Genomic DNA, 18,441 nt, shown 5'->3' with positions numbered 1-18,441 from the left:
TCGCCCCTATGTCCATGTCCTCCTTCCTCCTCGCTGTCTGTTCCTCTCCTGCCCTCTTCTCTCGCCACATTATCGAGCACATACCAATAGGACGCACGTGGTTCTTACGCTCACAGTATTCTTTCCAGACTGTAACTAATAATCTACCAAAATGAGATTTTCACTCTGCAGCGGAGTGTGCGCTGATATGAAACTTCCTGGCAGATTAAAACTGTGTGCCCGACCGAGACTCGAACTCGGGACCTTTGCCTTTCGCGGGCAAGTGCTCTACCATCTGAGCTACCGAAGCACGACTCACGCCCGGTACTCACAGCTGTACTTCTGCCTGCCTGCCTGCAAGGTTCGCAGGAGAGCTTCTGTAAAGTTTGGAAGGTAGGAGACGAGGTACTGGCAGAAGTAAAGCTGTGAGTACCGGGCGTGAGTCGTGCTTCGGTAGCTCAGATGGTAGAGCACTTGCCCGCGAAAGGCAATGATCCCGAGTTCGAGTCTCGGTCGGGCACACAGTTTTAATCTGCCAGGAAGTTTCATACCAGCGCACACTCCGCTGCAGAGTAAAAATCTCATTCTGGAAACATCCCCCAGGCTGTGGCTAAGCCATGTCTCCGCAATATCCTTTCTTTCAGGAGTGCTAGTTCTGCAAGGTTCGCAGGAGAGCTTCTGTAAAGTTTGGAAGGTAGGAGACGAGGTACTAGCAGAAGTAAAGCTGTGAGTACCAGGCGTGAGTCGTGCATCGGTAGCTCAGATGGTAGAGCACGTGCCCGCGAAATGCAGACGTCCCGAGTTCGAGTCTCGGTCGGGCACACAGTTTTAATCTGCCAGGAAGTTTCAATAATCTACCAATTTTGGCTGGAATCGTTCCAGGAGTTTAGGATGAGCTTTTTACCTGTAGCTTTGGGCACCTGCTCATACGTCAGACACATTTCGTATATATTTAACATCATCGTCATATTTAACATATTCTATACATTTTATACATACATTTCCGCCTGTATCTCTAGCGAATTTCGGCATGAATTTTCGTTTTCACCCAATTTAATGCTCATCACGTTCTATCTCCTGAACTATGTGTCGTACAATCATATAAATTCACAGGTACATCCATTGGTATACTATGTGATCAAAAGTATCCATGGCACCCTCCATTCATAATGCTGGGATTCAATATGGTGTTGGCCCACCCTTTCCCTTCATGACAACTTTCACTCTCGCGGGCATACGTTCAATCAGATGCTGGAAGGTTTTTGGGACATGGCACCCATTCTTCACGAAGTGCAACACTGAGGAGAGGTATCGATGTCGGTCGGTGAGGCCAAGCACGAAGTCGGCGTTTCAAAACATCCCAAAGGTGTTCTATAGGATTCAGGTCAGGACTCTGTTCAGGCCAGTCCATTACAGGGATATTATTGTCGTGTAACCACTCCGCCACACGCCGTGCTTTGTGAACAGGTGCTCAGTCGAGTTGAAAAATGCAATCGCCATCCCCAAATTGGTCTTCAACATTCGGAAGCAAGATAGTGCTCAAAACATCAATGAAGACCTGTGCTGTGATAGTGCTCCGCAAAACAACAGGGGGTGCAAGTCCCCTCCATGAAAAACAAGACCACACCATAATACCACCGGATACAAATTTTACTGTTGGCGCTACACAACGCTGGCAGATGACGTTCACCGGGCATTCGCCATTCCGAAACCCTGCCATCGGATAGCCACATTGTGTACCGTAATTCGTCACCCCACACAACGTTTTTACACTCTTCAGTCGTTCAATGTTTACGCTCGATACACCAAGCGAGGCGTCGTTTGGCATTTACCGGCGTGATGTGTTGCTTATGAGCAGCCGCTCGACCATGAAATCCAAGTTTTCTCACCTCCCACATAACTGTCTCAGTACTTCCAGTGGATCCTGATGCTGTTTGGAATTCCTGCGTGATGGTGTGGATAGGTGTCTGCCTTTTACACATTACGACTGTCGGCGATCTCTGTCCGTCAACAGACGAGGTCGGCCTCTACACTTTTGTGCTGTAAGTGTCCCTTCATGCTATTACTTCACTATCACATCGGAAAAAGTGGGCCTAGAAATGTTTATTTTATGAGTGCGGAAATCTCCGTACAGACGTATGACCTAGTGACACCCAATTACCTGACCACGTTCGAAGTCCGTGAGTTCCGCAGAGCGCCTCATTCTGCTCTGTCATTATGTCTAACGACTATTGAGGTCACTGATATGGAGTACCTGGCAGAAGGTGGCAGCACAATGCACATAATATGAAAACGTATGTTTTTGGGGTTGTCCGGACACTTTCGATCACGTACTGTATATGCGGCTAGAGTCTGCGAAATATGTTCTGAGAAGAGTTAGTAGTAACAAAGTAACAAATTAAAAGCCATGCGTGATTTGGCATTATTTCACGCATTTCAGCGTTTATGACGTTGTATCTCCTGGATTATGTATCGTACCATTATACAAAACTTTATATGTCATATCGTCAAAAATGTGTTGCAAATACAGTTAATAGTAAATAAGTAATAAATTAAAACGTCACGCTTAGTGCAATAGTTTTACTGCATGAGCAGCGAAAATATATAGAGCGATAAACTTTTTCTTCGCATCATTGTGTGGGGGTTGTCAAGGAGGGAAAGTTTCATAAAGGTTTAAAATTATGTGGAAAATATGTTGTAAGTCGCTAAGCACTCTCGTTCTCAAATGTTGAATGAATAAATTAAGGGAATTCGCGCGTCGTGGACTACACTGGTTTTTCATCCTCACGCCGAGCTCTCTTCGATAAGTAGGTTATTCTCCCCCGATAGCGAGTCTTTCCAGACAGCAAGTGATATGTGTACCAAGTTAGGTTTAGATCAGTTCAGTGGTCTAGGAGGAGACATGGTACGAACATAGGCCTACTTACATAGTTCACTCATACTCCAGTTATTTAGTAAAATTGGTTCCCTTCCATACTGGGCGGCTGTTTCAGCAACCGGCTACGAATTTATTGAAACAAGATAGTCTCAGTTGGAAAATCCTTTTTTTTTTAATAGGAAATGGCATGTTTCGCCCTTTTGGGGCATTATCAGACTGACGTGGAATTTATGTGGAAAACCATGATTCGTCCATTAATGCTCACTTACGGCATTAAGACTAAATTTTATAAAAGAACCATTGTCCTGTCGTCATAGGACGAACAAAAGCTTTACGGAAGATGACAAGCAGGTAACCGCGTTCCGGTGTACACAGCATGGCGCGTGGAGTGCTTTCTTCAAGAGAGCTTGCTTCAAGAGATCTTACTTCAAGAGCTTCACTTTTTTAATATTTGCTGATTTCTCACAAATAATTCCATTATAGATATTGCAGTGCTTTGAGAGGACACGTCCAGCAAGTGTCAATAATGCCAACGCTGACGACCTTGTTGCAGAGCCTTGAGTCGGACATCGCACGGGCGTCGCTGGCGCGCGCGGCGGCCCGCGCGGTGCGCATGGAGCAGCAGTTCGAGGACGACATCCTGCGGGAGGCGGTGCAGCGGCTGCGCGAGGACCGCGGCGACCGCGAGAAGACGCTGCGCGACGTGCGCCACATCGGCGAGCTGATGCAGCGCGACAAGCGAGCCGTGGACCTGCTCAGCGGGCTCCTGGGCGGCGGCGGCGGCCAGGTATGGCTGACTGGACCTTCCAACTACCTGCCGTCTCCTAGACTGCACTACAGTCCAGTGCACACACTCACGACACTCCTGCTCGCTTTTATCACTGCGACAGCAGCTCTCCAGGCGGACAAAATGCTTCATATTTGAAACAATATCGGTCGAATGTGAAAATTATCGTTTATATGGACTTGTAATACAGGTTTCACGTAGGGAGCACACGTAGTGCAATAAACATCGGCAGTAACTAAAAAATTACACCACATTTTTCTTTCTATAGTTTCGTGAGGACTCTGGGAGGTATGAAATTGTGCATCACAAGACAGTCGTCTTTTAAGAACCAAAAGAATGGCTAATAAACTGCAAAAGACCAAACCTTTTGCAGAAAGGCGTCGAATATGTACTCAACAATGGAAAGTTTTCTTCACTGCACTTCCAGTCAAATCAGTGAAAGTGGAACGTAGAAAACTGTTATGGAGTGCAATACGTATGTTCTTTAACGTACCAGATGGGCCACTACAACTGTAGTGGAGGGGAAAGCCACACAGTCGTGATAATGAAGTTTTAAAAGCAATAAAACTACTTGCCAACAAAGAAGAAACCATTTCCGCAGTCGTCGCTACAGCTCAGCTACAAACGGCAAGAATCTTTAACACATTCGCTTTTGAAGCGAAAGTAATTATATTTACAAAAAAGTCAAGTGCAAATTATTAGAGTAAATAGTACATACAAAATTGTTACATGTCGAGGAATGTGCCTACTGTAATAAGAAAAGACAACATCAGAAATACACGGTACTCATGGATGAAATACGTGTTTATATTTTCTTGCTTTGAGCGGAGAAAGCTGCAGTTATGTAGCTATTAGAAAGTGTTTCTTCGTGAATAAGTTGTAGTTTGTCACTGAATCAGTGAGATGCGACTGCTTTTTATATTACTTCACGTTCATTCATTTACCTTGACAATTTTCTAACATTTGGAATTCAAAAACATAACTCTTTTGTTTAACTAAGTTTCTGGAAACGGTTCTCGATTTGTTCCTCAAGACAATCTCTACAAACTTTCTAAGTCCTTGTACCATTTCTGGGACACCCTGTATAAAGTACCCTGTGTGTATGTATGTGTAGCATCCCCTCCCTAAACCTGTGGATCGATTTCAAGCAAATCTGACACAAATACAGAACATTTCACGAATGTTAGCACTGAGGGAGCTAGAACCTCCTAGCTGAAGCAAGAAACGCTATTTCAGTCCCCTACATGTATGCTGCCCTGCACAAAAGGCATATTGTGATGTAGTAGTACTGGCCTGATTTGCATGACAGCCTATACTTCAGAGACAAAAAGATGGTTTCTAGCCCCTGACTTGTAGACTGCCCTGTGTGACAGATGTGTGCGGGGGTAGTGCCGACCTGTTTTGCAGGGGCTCCACGTGTGTACTGGCACATCTGAGGAAGGTTCAGGTGGATAGCAGAAGGGAATGGACACAAAAGAGGGGGCACAATGGGAAGTACAGGGGAGAGAGGGATGAAGGGGATAGAGATGGGGAGGATAAGGATAAGGAAGGGAGAAACAGACAGAGGGGATGGAGAGAAGGAGGAGAAGGTTGGTTCAAATGGCTCTGAGCACTATGGGACCTAACATATGAGGTCATCAGTCTCCTAGAACTTAGAACTACTTAAACCTAACTAACCTAAGGACATCACACACACCCATGCCCGAGGCAGGATTCGAACCTGCGACCGTAGCAGTCCCGCGGTTCTGGACTGCAGCGCCAGAACCGCACGGCCACCGCGGCCGGCGAAGGAGGAGAAGGATAAGGAAGGGAGAAAAGGAGATGGATTGGTGGAGTCGGGCAAGAGAAGATGCGTAGGGAGAGGGGCAGGAGATGTTGAATGAGGAGGGTTGGGGAGGATAGGGTGGGTACTGTGAGAGGAGGGGTTGCAGGAAAAGATAGGGAGATGAGGCAGCAGGAATTGAATAGTGACGGTGAGAGAAAGAGATAGAGAAAAGGGAAGAAGAAGATGAACAAGGAGAGAGGGAGAGGGGGTGATGGAGAGAGAGATGGGGGAGGAGGAGGTGGATAGATAGAAAATGGAGTGGTGGTGGTGAGATATGGGTAGGAGGATGAGGTGGAGAGAGAGAAGAGGGGGGAAGAGGTGGATCCAGAGAGGGGGAGGAGGAGACGTGTACTGTATATGTATCGAAAGCGAATGTAGCCTAAACCGTAGAGAAAAGAGTAGTAATGAAAGAAAAAAGCGACCGTTTGTGGTGTCGGTGGTAGGTGTACATTAGGTTTTCCCCGGCGTGTTGCAGGCTAGCGCTGGCGCAGGGGCCTCGGCGAGTGCGGGAGGCGGCAGCGACTCTGGCAGCATCCTGCAGCTGGTGCCCAGCCTTCTCGGTTCCAGCTCTGGGGTGAGTACCGACCGCCACAGCTCACTACCCGCAGCCACATACTGAACGAGCAGCAGGGACTCTCTCGCACTCGCCACACTGGTTTGATCCACTTACTGTACTTAATGGCGAGTGGTGCAGAGCGACGCTAGACGTGGGTACCAGCAGCACTAGTTAAAATGGGCTCTGCGTCTCTCTTTCACGAACATTATCGTCACTTTACAGCCTTACGATATCTTAGCCCTAGTCAAGCTCCAGCTGAATCTTGAAACAAACTCTCTGCATAAGACTTTAAATACAATAACGACATCATGGAAAAACCAGAAGCTCCTATTTTCTCTTAAGAGTACATTTTCTATACCTGAATATTATCTGGCAAAAGTGTTAAATGTCAGTATAGCTGCAATTATAATTCCTGACGACAATCTACACTCCTGGAAATGGAAAAAAGAACACATTGACACCGGTGTGTCAGAACCACCATACTTGCTCCGGACACTGCGAGAGGGCTGTACAAGCAATGATCACACGCACGACACAGCGGACACACCAGGAACCGCGGTGTTGGCCGTCGAATGGCGCTAGCTGCGCAGCATTTGTGCACCGCCGCCGTCAGTGTCAGCCAGTTTGCCGTGGCATACGGAGCTCCATCGCAGTCTTTAACACTGGTAGCATGCCGCGACAGCGTGGACGTGAACCGTATGTGCAGTTGACGGACCTAGAGCGAGGGCGTATAGTGGGCATGCGGGAGGCCGGGTGGACGTACCGCCGAATTGCTCAACACGTGGGGCGTGAGGTCTCCACAGTACATCGATGTTGTCGCCAGTGGTCGGCGGAAGGTGCACGTGCCCGTCGACCTGGGACCGGACCGCAGCGACGCACGGATGCACGCCAAGACCGTAGGATCCTACGCAGTGCCGTAGGGGACCGCACCGCCACTTCCCAGCAAATTAGGGACACTGTTGCTCCTGGGGTATCGGCGAGGACCATTCGCAACCGTCTCCATGAAGCTGGGCTACGGTCCCGCACACCGTTAGGCCGTCTTCCGCTCACGCCCCAACATCGTGCAGCCCGCCTCCAGTGGTGTCGCGACAGGCGTGAATGGAGGGACGAATGGAGACGTGTCGTCTTCAGCGATGAGAGTCGCTTCTGCCTTGGTGCCAATGATGGTCGTATGCGTGTTTGGCGCCGTGCAGGTGAGCGCCACAATCAGGACTGCGTACGACCGAGGCACACAGGGCCAACACCCGGCATCATGGTCTGGGGAGCGATCTCCTACACTGGCCGTACACCACTGGTGATCGTCGAGGGGACACTGAATAGTGCACGGTACATCCAAACCGTCATCGAACCCATCGTTCTACCATTCCTAGACCGGCAAGGGAACTTGCTGTTCCAACAGGACAATGCACGTCCGCATGTATCCCGTGCCACCCAACGTGCTCTAGAAGGTGTAAGTCAACTACCCTGGCCAGCAAGATCTCCGGATCTGTCCCCCATTGAGCATGTTTGGGACTGGATGAAGCGTCGTCTCACGCGGTCTGCACGTCCAGCACGAACGCTGGTCCAACTGAGGCGCCAGGTGGAAATGGCATGGCAAGCCGTTCCACAGGACTACATCCAGCATCTCTACGATCGTCTCCATGGGAGAATAGCAGCCTGCATTGCTGCGAAAGGTGGATATACACTGTACTAGTGCCGACATTGTGCATGCTCTGTTGCCTGTGTCTATGTGCCTGTGGTTCTGTCAGTGTGATCATGTGATGTATCTGACCCCAGGAATGTGTCAATAAAGTTTCCCCTTCCTGGGACAATGAATTCACGGTGTTCTTGTTTCAATTTCCAGGAGTGTATTTTCACCGTTCTAGGTAAACAGTATATTGACTTTGGTCATATAATGTCCGCTTAAAACTGAACTACGCACATATAGATTTTTTCGTGTAGCAGCTCGTAGATTTCCGTGATGTCGCTCCTCAAGTTTCAAAAGTTTTGGAGCATTATCTTAAGAAACGTATTTCGTGTAGCCGTCTGAAGAAGACTGCTTGGGAGGAAATACCAAGTATACATCAAAACTCAGTAACCATTTTCTTACCTGACTCGTTCTTCGTTACAACACAAAAATAGTAAATTGCTTGTTGACAGGCATGCCATCGCACACGGAATTCTAAAAATAAGGTAGTGTGCTGAAACTGTCTTGGTGTAAATAACTGAAACTCCTACAGACATGACGTCTTTTGGTAATTGATGGTCTGTTGTCAGACGTTAATCGAATTTAGAAGCATTTGTGCCAATCCGGTACCCAATGGGTTAGTAGATTCGTTCCGATTTGTGTACTGAAGGCAGCACTCTGCCAACTTAAGGTCTTTTGAACGCGGTTATTTACACACATCAGAAACTTTCAATGGTAATGAAGACGAAGACATATTGGAGTGCGTAGCCAATAGTTGTGATTAAAACTTTTATTATGAGTCTTTTTCCCACACTCTTAAAAAGAAAAATTATCGGTCTTAATAAGCGACGAGTATATTATGTTATTTTGTTCTTACAGTGATAGCATGTTACCCCGGATAATTTAGATTCTATTTTGAGCCAACATGACGCTACACGCTACTGTAGCAGGGAGTAATAGTAATCTGTAAATGATAATTTCGCATTGGTACCGTTAATTCTTGATACACACATCTGATCAACACGGATATTAAAAGCCTTAGAATCTCAATCAGTGACAACCTGTGATAAAACCTGCATTCATTAATGATACGTTACTACTGAATGGCTACAAATCGATAGGGATGGTCTATAAAAAAATCCGTTTTGCGACTCGTGTTTCAAACCAGAGCGCTGAAGGCGAGGACTAGTAATAACCATTTGGATAGTAATATATCCGTTACTCAGTGATAGATTTCATACTGAAGCACAATACAGTTTCTTTATTCTACGCTCCTTGTAACTGCGCGCAACGTAACTGCATCCTTCGACCTTCAAGAACGCAACCTATCCATTCCCTGGCCAACGCATCAGGGGAGCAATACTTGTTTCGACGAGTACGAAAATTGAGTACTGCCACAACGTATTAGCTGGAGAACTGAGTCCGTGAGAAATATTCTATGTGTCAGAAAACGATCACGTGAGTACAGACTTGCTTTCTTCTGTTTCTAAGGTAATGGTACAACACGCAAATGTGTGGAGGTTGAAAATGTCAAAGGTTAGCAAAGTCTTCTACACTCGCCTTCTGAGGATATTTGTCAGCAGAGAAAACGTGGTAACTCAAGAACTGCTATGCTGTACAGCGTGCGCTAACACTGAAGCCGTGCTTTGGATTCACCACGCATAGTTCCGTTGGAGATCTACTGTACATATAAACTGTACATATCTTTCGACAACAAGAAACGCTAACAAAATTTTCTTTTCTGATATTTGCTTTGTCTATATAAGATTTCCTTTCAACGATCTGCTAAAATCTGTACAGTATTTCGCATAGGAAAGTGTAGATATCGTCGTGCGTTAGTCTGTACAGTACTAACGAAACGCTTTGCTTAATTTAATAATACTTAGCTGTAGTAATTACTGTAGTTTTAAATATGCTTATTCTGTATCATACTATTATTCATAGAAAGTACTTGCCGATTTATAAATGGTGATTTTAGATATGTCTGCTTCCGTATCCATAATCGCAGTGGTACCATATTTTCTTCTATTACTGTCTGTACAATTTTTAAAATGTAGTTATATTTTCAGTAAAAAAAATCTATCTATTGCTAATTTACACATAGTGGAATCAAAGTGGTATGAAGTTTTCTTCTAGTACTGTCTGTTTAATTGTGTACAATTGTAGATGTATTAACATATCATAAACGAATGGCTTTCTGTTGCTTGTTGGTATTTATTGGTGAAAGAGCAGTACATATAGTTGCTCTTCCTTGTAAATAATAAGCGGAGTAGTGCCTGCTCTGACAGACGCCACTGACGAAATTTTAAAGTAGGTTGGTTTATACAGAAAAGTTTCTGGAGACTGCTCTGTTCCAGCCCCGTTCACGCGTCGGCAGTGTGTCTTCCCCTGCTCACTTCTCTTCCGCGTTCGTTATGTTACCTCCTCTTAGCGCCGTGCAGAAGTATATGAATTAAATAACGAGAGGAATTATATTTCTTTAATTCGTAGAACATGACATCCATCCTTTCAGACTCCCATATCGAAGAAGGAAGAGAAGAGAAAGAGAAAATTGTTCTTTGGTTGGAGTTTTCGGTTTATAGCAGGATAAATATGTCTGGCTGCGATGTCATTACATATTGAACACTTGCGCAGGTGGGAAAGAACTGGGAATTGACTTGCACGTCGTAGTGTTCAGGGCAACAACTTTTTCGTTCTTTATGAACATGGTGCTAGATTATGCAAAGATAACCAATTCATTGTGTTCTCAGCCACTGTAACCGTTGTAGTGGCTGATCGAAGTATCATTTGATAGAGAGTCACCCTAGAGCAGAGGTGCACCGTGTTGTTGCAATAATGTTCTTTGCACTCTTCAGCAATACTAAGGGTAGTGCTATACATTTCAGATTTGAGGCAAGTCCAGAGAGGAAAAGTGAGAGAACTAAGATCAGATGAGCTTGAAGGCCAAGGTGCACATCATGCTCGACCATATTGGGGCGTTAGGTATAGTCGTACGTCAGCAGAAAAATGTGGTGGTGCCTCATTAAGCGTCTATCACATACCTCAATCATGCTCCATGGGCGTAGCTCGAGCGCATTTGATGGGAAGTTAACCGAAAATTTTGTCTTTCAGGTACGTTTGTACTAACTATTCGGGGCATGCCAAAGTTTTAGTTTGAGGGCGTTGCTGCAGCACCTGTGCAAACTAATGTGACTCTGTTATGGGTATAAGCACCGACATGTAGGAAAGGGATTAGTGAGGCATTCGTGTTTTCCCGACGAGCATGCGCTAAATACAGGAACATAAACTATGGCGACGTTATTACCAAATGCTTGCAAACAGGACCAGCGTGCTGTTGTTATTTTCTCGACTGCCAAAATACAAACACCGTTTGACATCCATCGGAGAATGAAGACTATTTGTGGGGCAGCATGTCTGTCGAAAACCACCTCTGGGGAATGGTGCGCCAAATTCCCTTCTGGTCCCGATTCGACACAAGTCACTGGTCGGTCTGGGAGATCAGCCGAAGTTGCTCCAGCTCAAGTGGAAGACACTGGAGCACCCGCCCTAGAGTCTCTACATGCGCTTGTCAGACCTTCCGGCCCACAAAAACGGTCTTGAAGTGTCCGTTTTATCAAACCCCGTGCGTCATTGCGATGATAGCATCATTGATCACGGAGATCTCGCCTGATTGGCACACCAACTCTGAACTGTACGGCCTTCGAAGGGAAATTTTTTGTTCGGCCCATATAGGGCAATATTTCATGCTGAAGTCAGTGGTAGTTTGTAACCATTACACATTCGTAGTTGTCACACAGACAGCTCGCTTGTGTACCCACGCGTACTGGAAGATTTTGCCTTGCGTCATCGTATACGACCCGCCGCGTTAACAATACGAGACAGTTATTCGTTTTCAAACAGGTAGTAGTCGTATTCACCACTATACTGCCGTCCATCTGGTACAAATATTTAATTAGGATCACCTATTTCACAATTGTTACCGATTTCGAGAGCACGAGTATCAGAGGAAAGGCATAAGAAATTGTGAAAAAGATTTCAGCTGCCCTAATCCGTTGACTGACGGTGTTGGAATGGAACAGAGCTAAGCGTGTAGAGTAGAGGTTGAGCTGTGTCGAATTGTGACGACCTTTCGGCCCGGTGGCGTCTTCAGGGCAGGCAAGCAGAAGGCGGGCATACATAGAGCGGGCGGCCTGTAGCTTGTGTGCTGTGCCTGGCCAGGACTCGGCGGACGGCGGCGGCGGCAGCGGCAGTGGCTCCATCCTCCAGCTGCTGCCCAGCCTTCTCGGCTCCAGCTCAGGGGTAACTATCCTCAGCATACACAGAACTTACGTTACTACATCACAGGCTATAGACGTCAGAGACCAGCCAAAGCGTGAATGCCAAGCTTCATTATCTAGGTCTCAGGTCGAAAATGGTTTCATCTTTAAATTAATCCAGGCAGCTTTAAGACTTACATTTTTAGTGATTTTGGGAGATTTAGATGAAGGGACAGATGAAAAGACAACGGAAAATAGCGACCATGGTAGAGATGGAAGAAGTAGAGGGTTTAAGCGGGTGGGAAACACAGAGTTTGGAATATGTGCAAGAAATAATTGGGGAAGAAATATCGTGAAGTCTGAAGGTGTAAAAAATCTGAAGGAGCACGCACCGTACAAGGGGTCATTACATCCGTATTTGACGATATTTTTTCATAATGCTTTCACAACTTTCAGTTGGTCGTAAGATAGGTATTGATGCTACTGACGCAGTCAGCCGTTGTAGTGCTCAGCAGACGACAGTAGTTGTCTTAGTGATGACACATATCTACTTTCAGGCAATGATAAGATTCCCGAATGACATTTCAGTCCACAGTGAAAATGAGGAAGAAGTCGAAAGGAATGAATCATCGAATGAGGAGGGAATATTAACTGACATTTAGCCAAAGGAAGACATGGGTAATGAGGAGTTGCAGAAATGAGATATCGATATCCTTATTATAAAAAATGGAGGCTGTGTAGTAGACGGAGTAAGAGAATTATGCTACCTTGGGAGCAAAATAATCCATGATGCCGGCCGAAGTGGCCGTGCGGTTAAAGGCGCTGTAGTCTGGAACCGCAAGACCGCTACGGTCGCAGGTTCGAATCCTGCCTCGGGCATGGATGTTTGTGATGTCCTTAGGTTAGTTAGGTTTAACTAGTTCTAAGTTCTAGGGGACTAATGACCTCAGCAGTTGAGTCCCGTAGTGCTCAGAGCCATTTGAACCATTTGAATCCATGATGGACAAAACACGGTGAATATAAGAAACAGGCTGGCAGAAGCAAAGAGAGAAATACTCACACAAAGTAATCTACTATTGTAAATTGAGAGAATTTTTGGAGAGCGTGCATTGGTAGTACACAATTGCTGGAAGAAAAGCATGGACGATGGGGAAACCAGAAAGGCAGAGAATGCACACATTTGAGATCTGGTGTTACAGAATATTGCTGAAAGTCAAATGACCTGATATGAAACCAAATGAGGTGGTTTAATGCAAAATCGACATCGAAAGGGATCTGTGGAAAACGCTGATTACATGAAGGAATATGATAATTTGATATATCTTACAGCATCAGGCATAATTCCACATCCGTCTTTACTTCGCTTGTGTATGAATATAGGTGGGGAAAATCAGCTGCTAAATAATCTTTGAAATTCATGGTGAGAACCTTCAGCTGTCTTTTATTTTGCACAGTGCTACTAGATTCGACTACAGACTATTCTCAAGCTTAACACGCATAAATGACAGGAATGATATACCTTGATCTAAACGATTACAAGTTGCTGTTGCAGACAAACCATAGTCAATAAAATGTTAGCAATATAATAATTGTACTGAGAAGTTGTCACCAGAAGGTTTCTTAACATCGACAGTCAACAACTACTATTGACTTTCGATATGAGCTTTCTATGGTGACAACTTCTCGGTACAATGTTATTATGATGCTGATAATTTTATTGACTATGGTTGGTTTGCAACAGCAACTTGCAATCGTTTACATAATGATATAACATTACTGAGATTAATGCTGCTAAGCTCTAGAATGGTCTGTGAGTGAAACTAGTAGCACTGCGCAAAAGAAAAGGCTGTTAAACGTTTTCACCATGTATTTCAATGCTTATACAGACTGTTTTAAAGTCTTTTCATCAAAGATGTGGAGATGGTAGATCACATCAAGGGGAACAACTTTTGCTGATACATCCTGGTGACGTTAGCCGCCTCTTATTATTGGTTATGCCCCTGGGACTAGGCAGGGCGTAGGAACTCTGCAGCGTACATCTGCCATTTTTGTTGTCTATAATTCAGTCATATGCTCCGTGTGAAATTAATTTTTGGTCTAAGCTTTAGTAATGGGGACTGTCTATGGAATTTCAGGGATCTTGATGCATTGTTCAAATGATAAGTGTAAACCGTTTAAACACAGGAAATCGGATCAATTTGTGTTTTTTGATCAATTCTTCAGTCACTGACACAAATTTTGCGGTCTTTTTACGCGTCCGGAACTGTGACTAAATAAAAAACTTTTAAGTGTTTTCCTTACACCATTTATATCTTAGTACTCATAACATGTAATAATCCCAAGTACACATGCGTCAAAAGCTGTCTTAACATACATATAAAGACCAGAGCCTTAACTATGACACGAAACCTCTTCCAAAAGTGTTATCATATATCTATTCTGCTAGCCTCCTTGCCCTCTGCGGACCACATTCATTCGATTATCTGTTTTTCTTTCGGTCTTTATCCTTATTCAGTATTGTTTCATTCTCAACCTTTCAAACTTCTTCACTATTCTGTCTGTGTTCATCCTCGCTGACATTCTGTTCAAGATAGCTATGTGTCTCAAAATTTACTGCCTTAATATTGCTCTGGTGCAAATCTTTTCGCAGTGTTCCCACTTCTTCGTCATATTTTTGTACCTTAGGGTGTATAGTGTTTTCAAGTTCACAAGAAACTCTCTCCCCTACGTCTACCACTGCACACCTACATCGCAAGCCACAGTACCGCACATTGTGGAGGCTACCTTGTAACACTACCACTCATTTCCTTTCCTCTTATGCTCGCAGATGGAACAGGAGAAGAACGATTGTGTATATAACTCCGTACGAGCCCCAATTTCTTTCATCTTATCTTCGTGGTCATTACGCGAAATGTATGTTGGCGACCTTAAAATGATTCTGATGTTAACTTCAAATTCCCCTATCTAAATGTTCTCGGTAGGGTTTCGGCTGCTGACTGAAACGGCCGGCAACAAATATATGTAACAGTACGCCTCTGAATTGCTTCGATGTCTTCCTTTAATCATACCTGTTGTAGATTCCACACTCTCGAGCAGTAGTCAAGAATGGGTCGCACTACTGTTCTACGAGCAGTCTCATTTACAGATCTGCTAAACTTCCCTAAAATTCTCCCAATAAATCGAAGTCAGCCGTTCAGCTTCCCTGCTACCGTCCTTCGGTGCTCGTTACATTTCATACGGCTTTGCAGTGTTTTGCCTAGATACTTAATTGACATGAATGTGTCAAACAGCACACTACTAAAGCTGTATCCAAACGTTACAGGTTTGGTTTTTATACTCATCTCCCTTAACTTCCCTTTTTCTACATTTAGATCAAACTGGCATTCATCACACCAACAATAAATTCTGTCCAAGCCAGCTTGTTTCCCCCTGCAGTCGCTTAACGATGACCCCTTAGCTGTTCTATGGAAGTCTCCGAAATACTTTCTATCCGGGTATGCATTTCCTGGTTAGTACATGTTCATTCAAACTTTCTCCTGTTATTCACTGCTCCAATACCTTCTGAGTATTTTTTGCTAAAGTTATAACTCATAAATCAATACTGTTCCTGTAAAGGTCATACATTCTCCAGTGTCTTGTCAGGTTGCATCGCTGTCTGGTATCTCTTAATTTTGCTTCTTTAAAACATTCTTCTTGTAGTGTGTACAACTTGTGAGTGTGTGTGCTAAGTTCATACTCTTAATTGATGTTCCCATGGACACTCTTTCCAGCAGAGCAGTTTCTGTTCCTTCTCTTATGTATTCAAATCTCTTTATCTTACAGATGTTTTTTATCCATCTAATGTGAGACACCTAGGAACTGTATTGATGTCGGTCAAGTCTCATCGGTGGAAGCTGCCTATTTCTCAAGCTGGGTGCGTTGATTCGTCACGCCTAGCGTCCAATTTAGAAAGTGCACGTTGAAACCGCAATTTTGTATTTCAGGCCACTGAGTATGCTTCAGGACTGAAAGGGAAAGGAACACGTATGGGAAAAACTTAAGAGCTTCAATGAGGTTGCAGAGAAGGACCCTTATGAATAGGAAACTCGCGAGTAACGACAGATTTTGCGAATTTATGCTTACTTGTTGACAGTGTTAAATAACTACGAAAGTGGGAATGGTTCTTCTACCTAGCTGTAAGGTGAAGTGCGATACCTCATCCTGAAAAAGGCCGTTACGTTTGGAACCAGGACGGCGTGATCACTCTTCAAAATCGAACCATCTGAGTTGATCTTACCCACTCTGACTCACTCTGTACTAGTACGTGAAGGATGCCACACAAGTAGGGACCAGGGCAATCACTGTTCTGTGTGTTTCCCTCGTTGTGGCACGAGCGACACCTCGTAGCTGATGTCAGCAACCCCTATTCCCAGAGCGGGGGCGACGACGCATCCGGCGGCGGCGGCGGCGGCAGCGACAGTGGATCCATCCTGCAGCTACTTCCGGGCCTACTGGGCGCCAGCTCCGGGGTAACTAACTGCTAGCTAGCGCTTTCGCTGCTCTTAGTGTACAGTGTAAGGTAACTGCGCTACTACCAGTACTGTATCAGTAGAGTCGGCTACTAACCCCACTAATCCCCAGGGAGACAGTAAAGCAGGCGGCAGGGACGGCGGCGGCGGCAGCGGCAGCGACAGCGGGAGTATCTTGCAGCTCGTCGTCGGTCTCTTCGGCGCCAGTTCAGCGGTAAGCTCGAGCCACACAGTTACAGAGCAGCACGAGGGCTACCCAAAATTTACGAGAATTTGAACATTCTTTCTGTCTTTCTTTCTTCCTTTTGCTATTGCCTTTATCCCGCATTGTGGGCAGTTTTGACAGGGTTAAGTACGGAATTGGCATGGTTAATTTTAAGGGGTGGCCGGATGCCCTTCCTGTCGCCCTCCCCCCCATACCCCCCGGATGGAAGGAGTGTACCTGAACTGTCTGCGTCAAGTGTAAATCGTGAAAGAGTGTGGATGTGTTTCAAATGTCTGAAAGTCTTGTAACTGAAGTAGGATGTGGGGACCAGCCCGTCATTCACCTAGTAGGATGTGGAAAACGACCGAAAAACCACATCCAGGCTGGCCGGCACATCGGCCGTCGCATTAATCGGCCGTGCGGATTCGATCCGGGGCCGGCGCGCCTACCCTAGTCCAGGAAGCAAGGCGTGAGCGCTCTCGGCTACTTTGGCGGGTGACGAGAATTTGAACATTGCGCCCAAACAATTAGCTGTGCAAGCTCCCACCTTTAGGCACCTCTAGCTGTTTCTTTCAGCAACCAGTCTGGCACTAATCGATATTGTGAGTGCATCGTTGCTGACGCTGTTGCTGATTTTTTTACACCGTATTCTAAAGTGACTGCGAATTTAGAAATTGCTGACTTGAAGGAAGAAAGGATCTGCATTAAGTTTTGTTTTAAGCTCAGCAAAACTGCATCTGAAAACCAACGCATGCTAAGTGAAGCTTTTGGTGAGTAAGCTTTGAGCGCGGACAGAAAATTTATGTGGCTTAAGCGATTTAAAGATAGCTGTGGAGCATGCCCGTGTTGCCCGGCAGCCTCGTCCAGCGGCTAAGTCCCGTTCAAGGACACCAGCCTAGCGAGCAACCAAGAACGGCACGGCCACCAAAACAAAAAGTGAAAACATTTTTTGAATAAAAAAAGGGGGAGATAAGGAATAGAGATAAGGAAAGGACAGAACACACTTTATTGTCTATAATAAATCATACAGTCACCGTTGATCTTTATTTTACAATTGCCATTGCCGACTTTCGCCCATATAAACAGGTACTCATCAGCATTTAATTTCTTCTTCTTTCTCGTAGTCAAAACAACTGGCATGCTTGGAACAAGCGTACCATAAGGCTGTTTAGCCAACAGTCCTGTAGTCTCAGCAATAATCCACGTCTTCCAAGCCAATATGTTAGCATCTGGAAACGCTTCAAGGCCACCATAATCTGCTTGGTTGCCCCATACAACAGCCAGCAAACATTGGGGCTGACTGTCATCATGCACAGCTCCGGAAACGATCGCGAAAAAGCCATAAGAACACAAGGCAGAAAATCCACGATGTTTGAAAAATTACTGAAATTTCGTATGGGCCACGTCAACAGGTTGTAGCAAAATTTCAGTAGAGTTCTTTCGGGTTGAAGTGTACACTGAACTGCAAACAACGGTCCGAGATGATCCAAATTTCCTTCCGGGGTCATAACTGCCAAGGAATTATGAGAGCACGTTTATCATCGTGTAACAATGTAGTAACCTCCGCAGCGGCCACAGAAAACGCTCCACTTTCACAGCAACATCAAGTAAATGGTAATGTTTTCTTATTTTACATTCACGGCAATGTCTATAAGGGATTTCTTTCATGTGCTCAAACAGTCACAAAGAAGTTCTATTACAGTGTTTTGAGAGGACTGCGTAACCTGTTGGACGGAAATGGCCTTAGACTTCAAAGAACCAAGACAGTTTGTCATTTTTCA

At 45.2% G+C, this 18,441-nt stretch overlaps 1 protein-coding gene across 1 annotated transcript in view; it reads left to right on the top strand.

The window, feature by feature from the left end:
* LOC124606895 (loricrin-like) overlaps positions 1-18,441 on the top strand; it is a 124,766-nt gene that overhangs the window by 66,123 nt on the left and 40,202 nt on the right. Inside the window, exons 3-6 of the mRNA XM_047138992.1 lie at positions 3,411-3,644; positions 5,945-6,043; positions 11,910-11,990; positions 16,360-16,455. Of these exons, the coding sequence (XP_046994948.1) occupies positions 3,411-3,644; positions 5,945-6,043; positions 11,910-11,990; positions 16,360-16,455 (510 nt within the window). The remainder of the gene's footprint in view (positions 1-3,410; positions 3,645-5,944; positions 6,044-11,909; positions 11,991-16,359; positions 16,456-18,441) is intronic.

Source organism: Schistocerca americana, chromosome 3 (assembly GCF_021461395.2).
Source record: "Schistocerca americana isolate TAMUIC-IGC-003095 chromosome 3, iqSchAmer2.1, whole genome shotgun sequence".
Lineage (NCBI taxonomy): Eukaryota > Metazoa > Arthropoda > Insecta > Orthoptera > Acrididae > Schistocerca > Schistocerca americana.
This window is presented reverse-complemented; position numbering and strand designations above follow the sequence as displayed.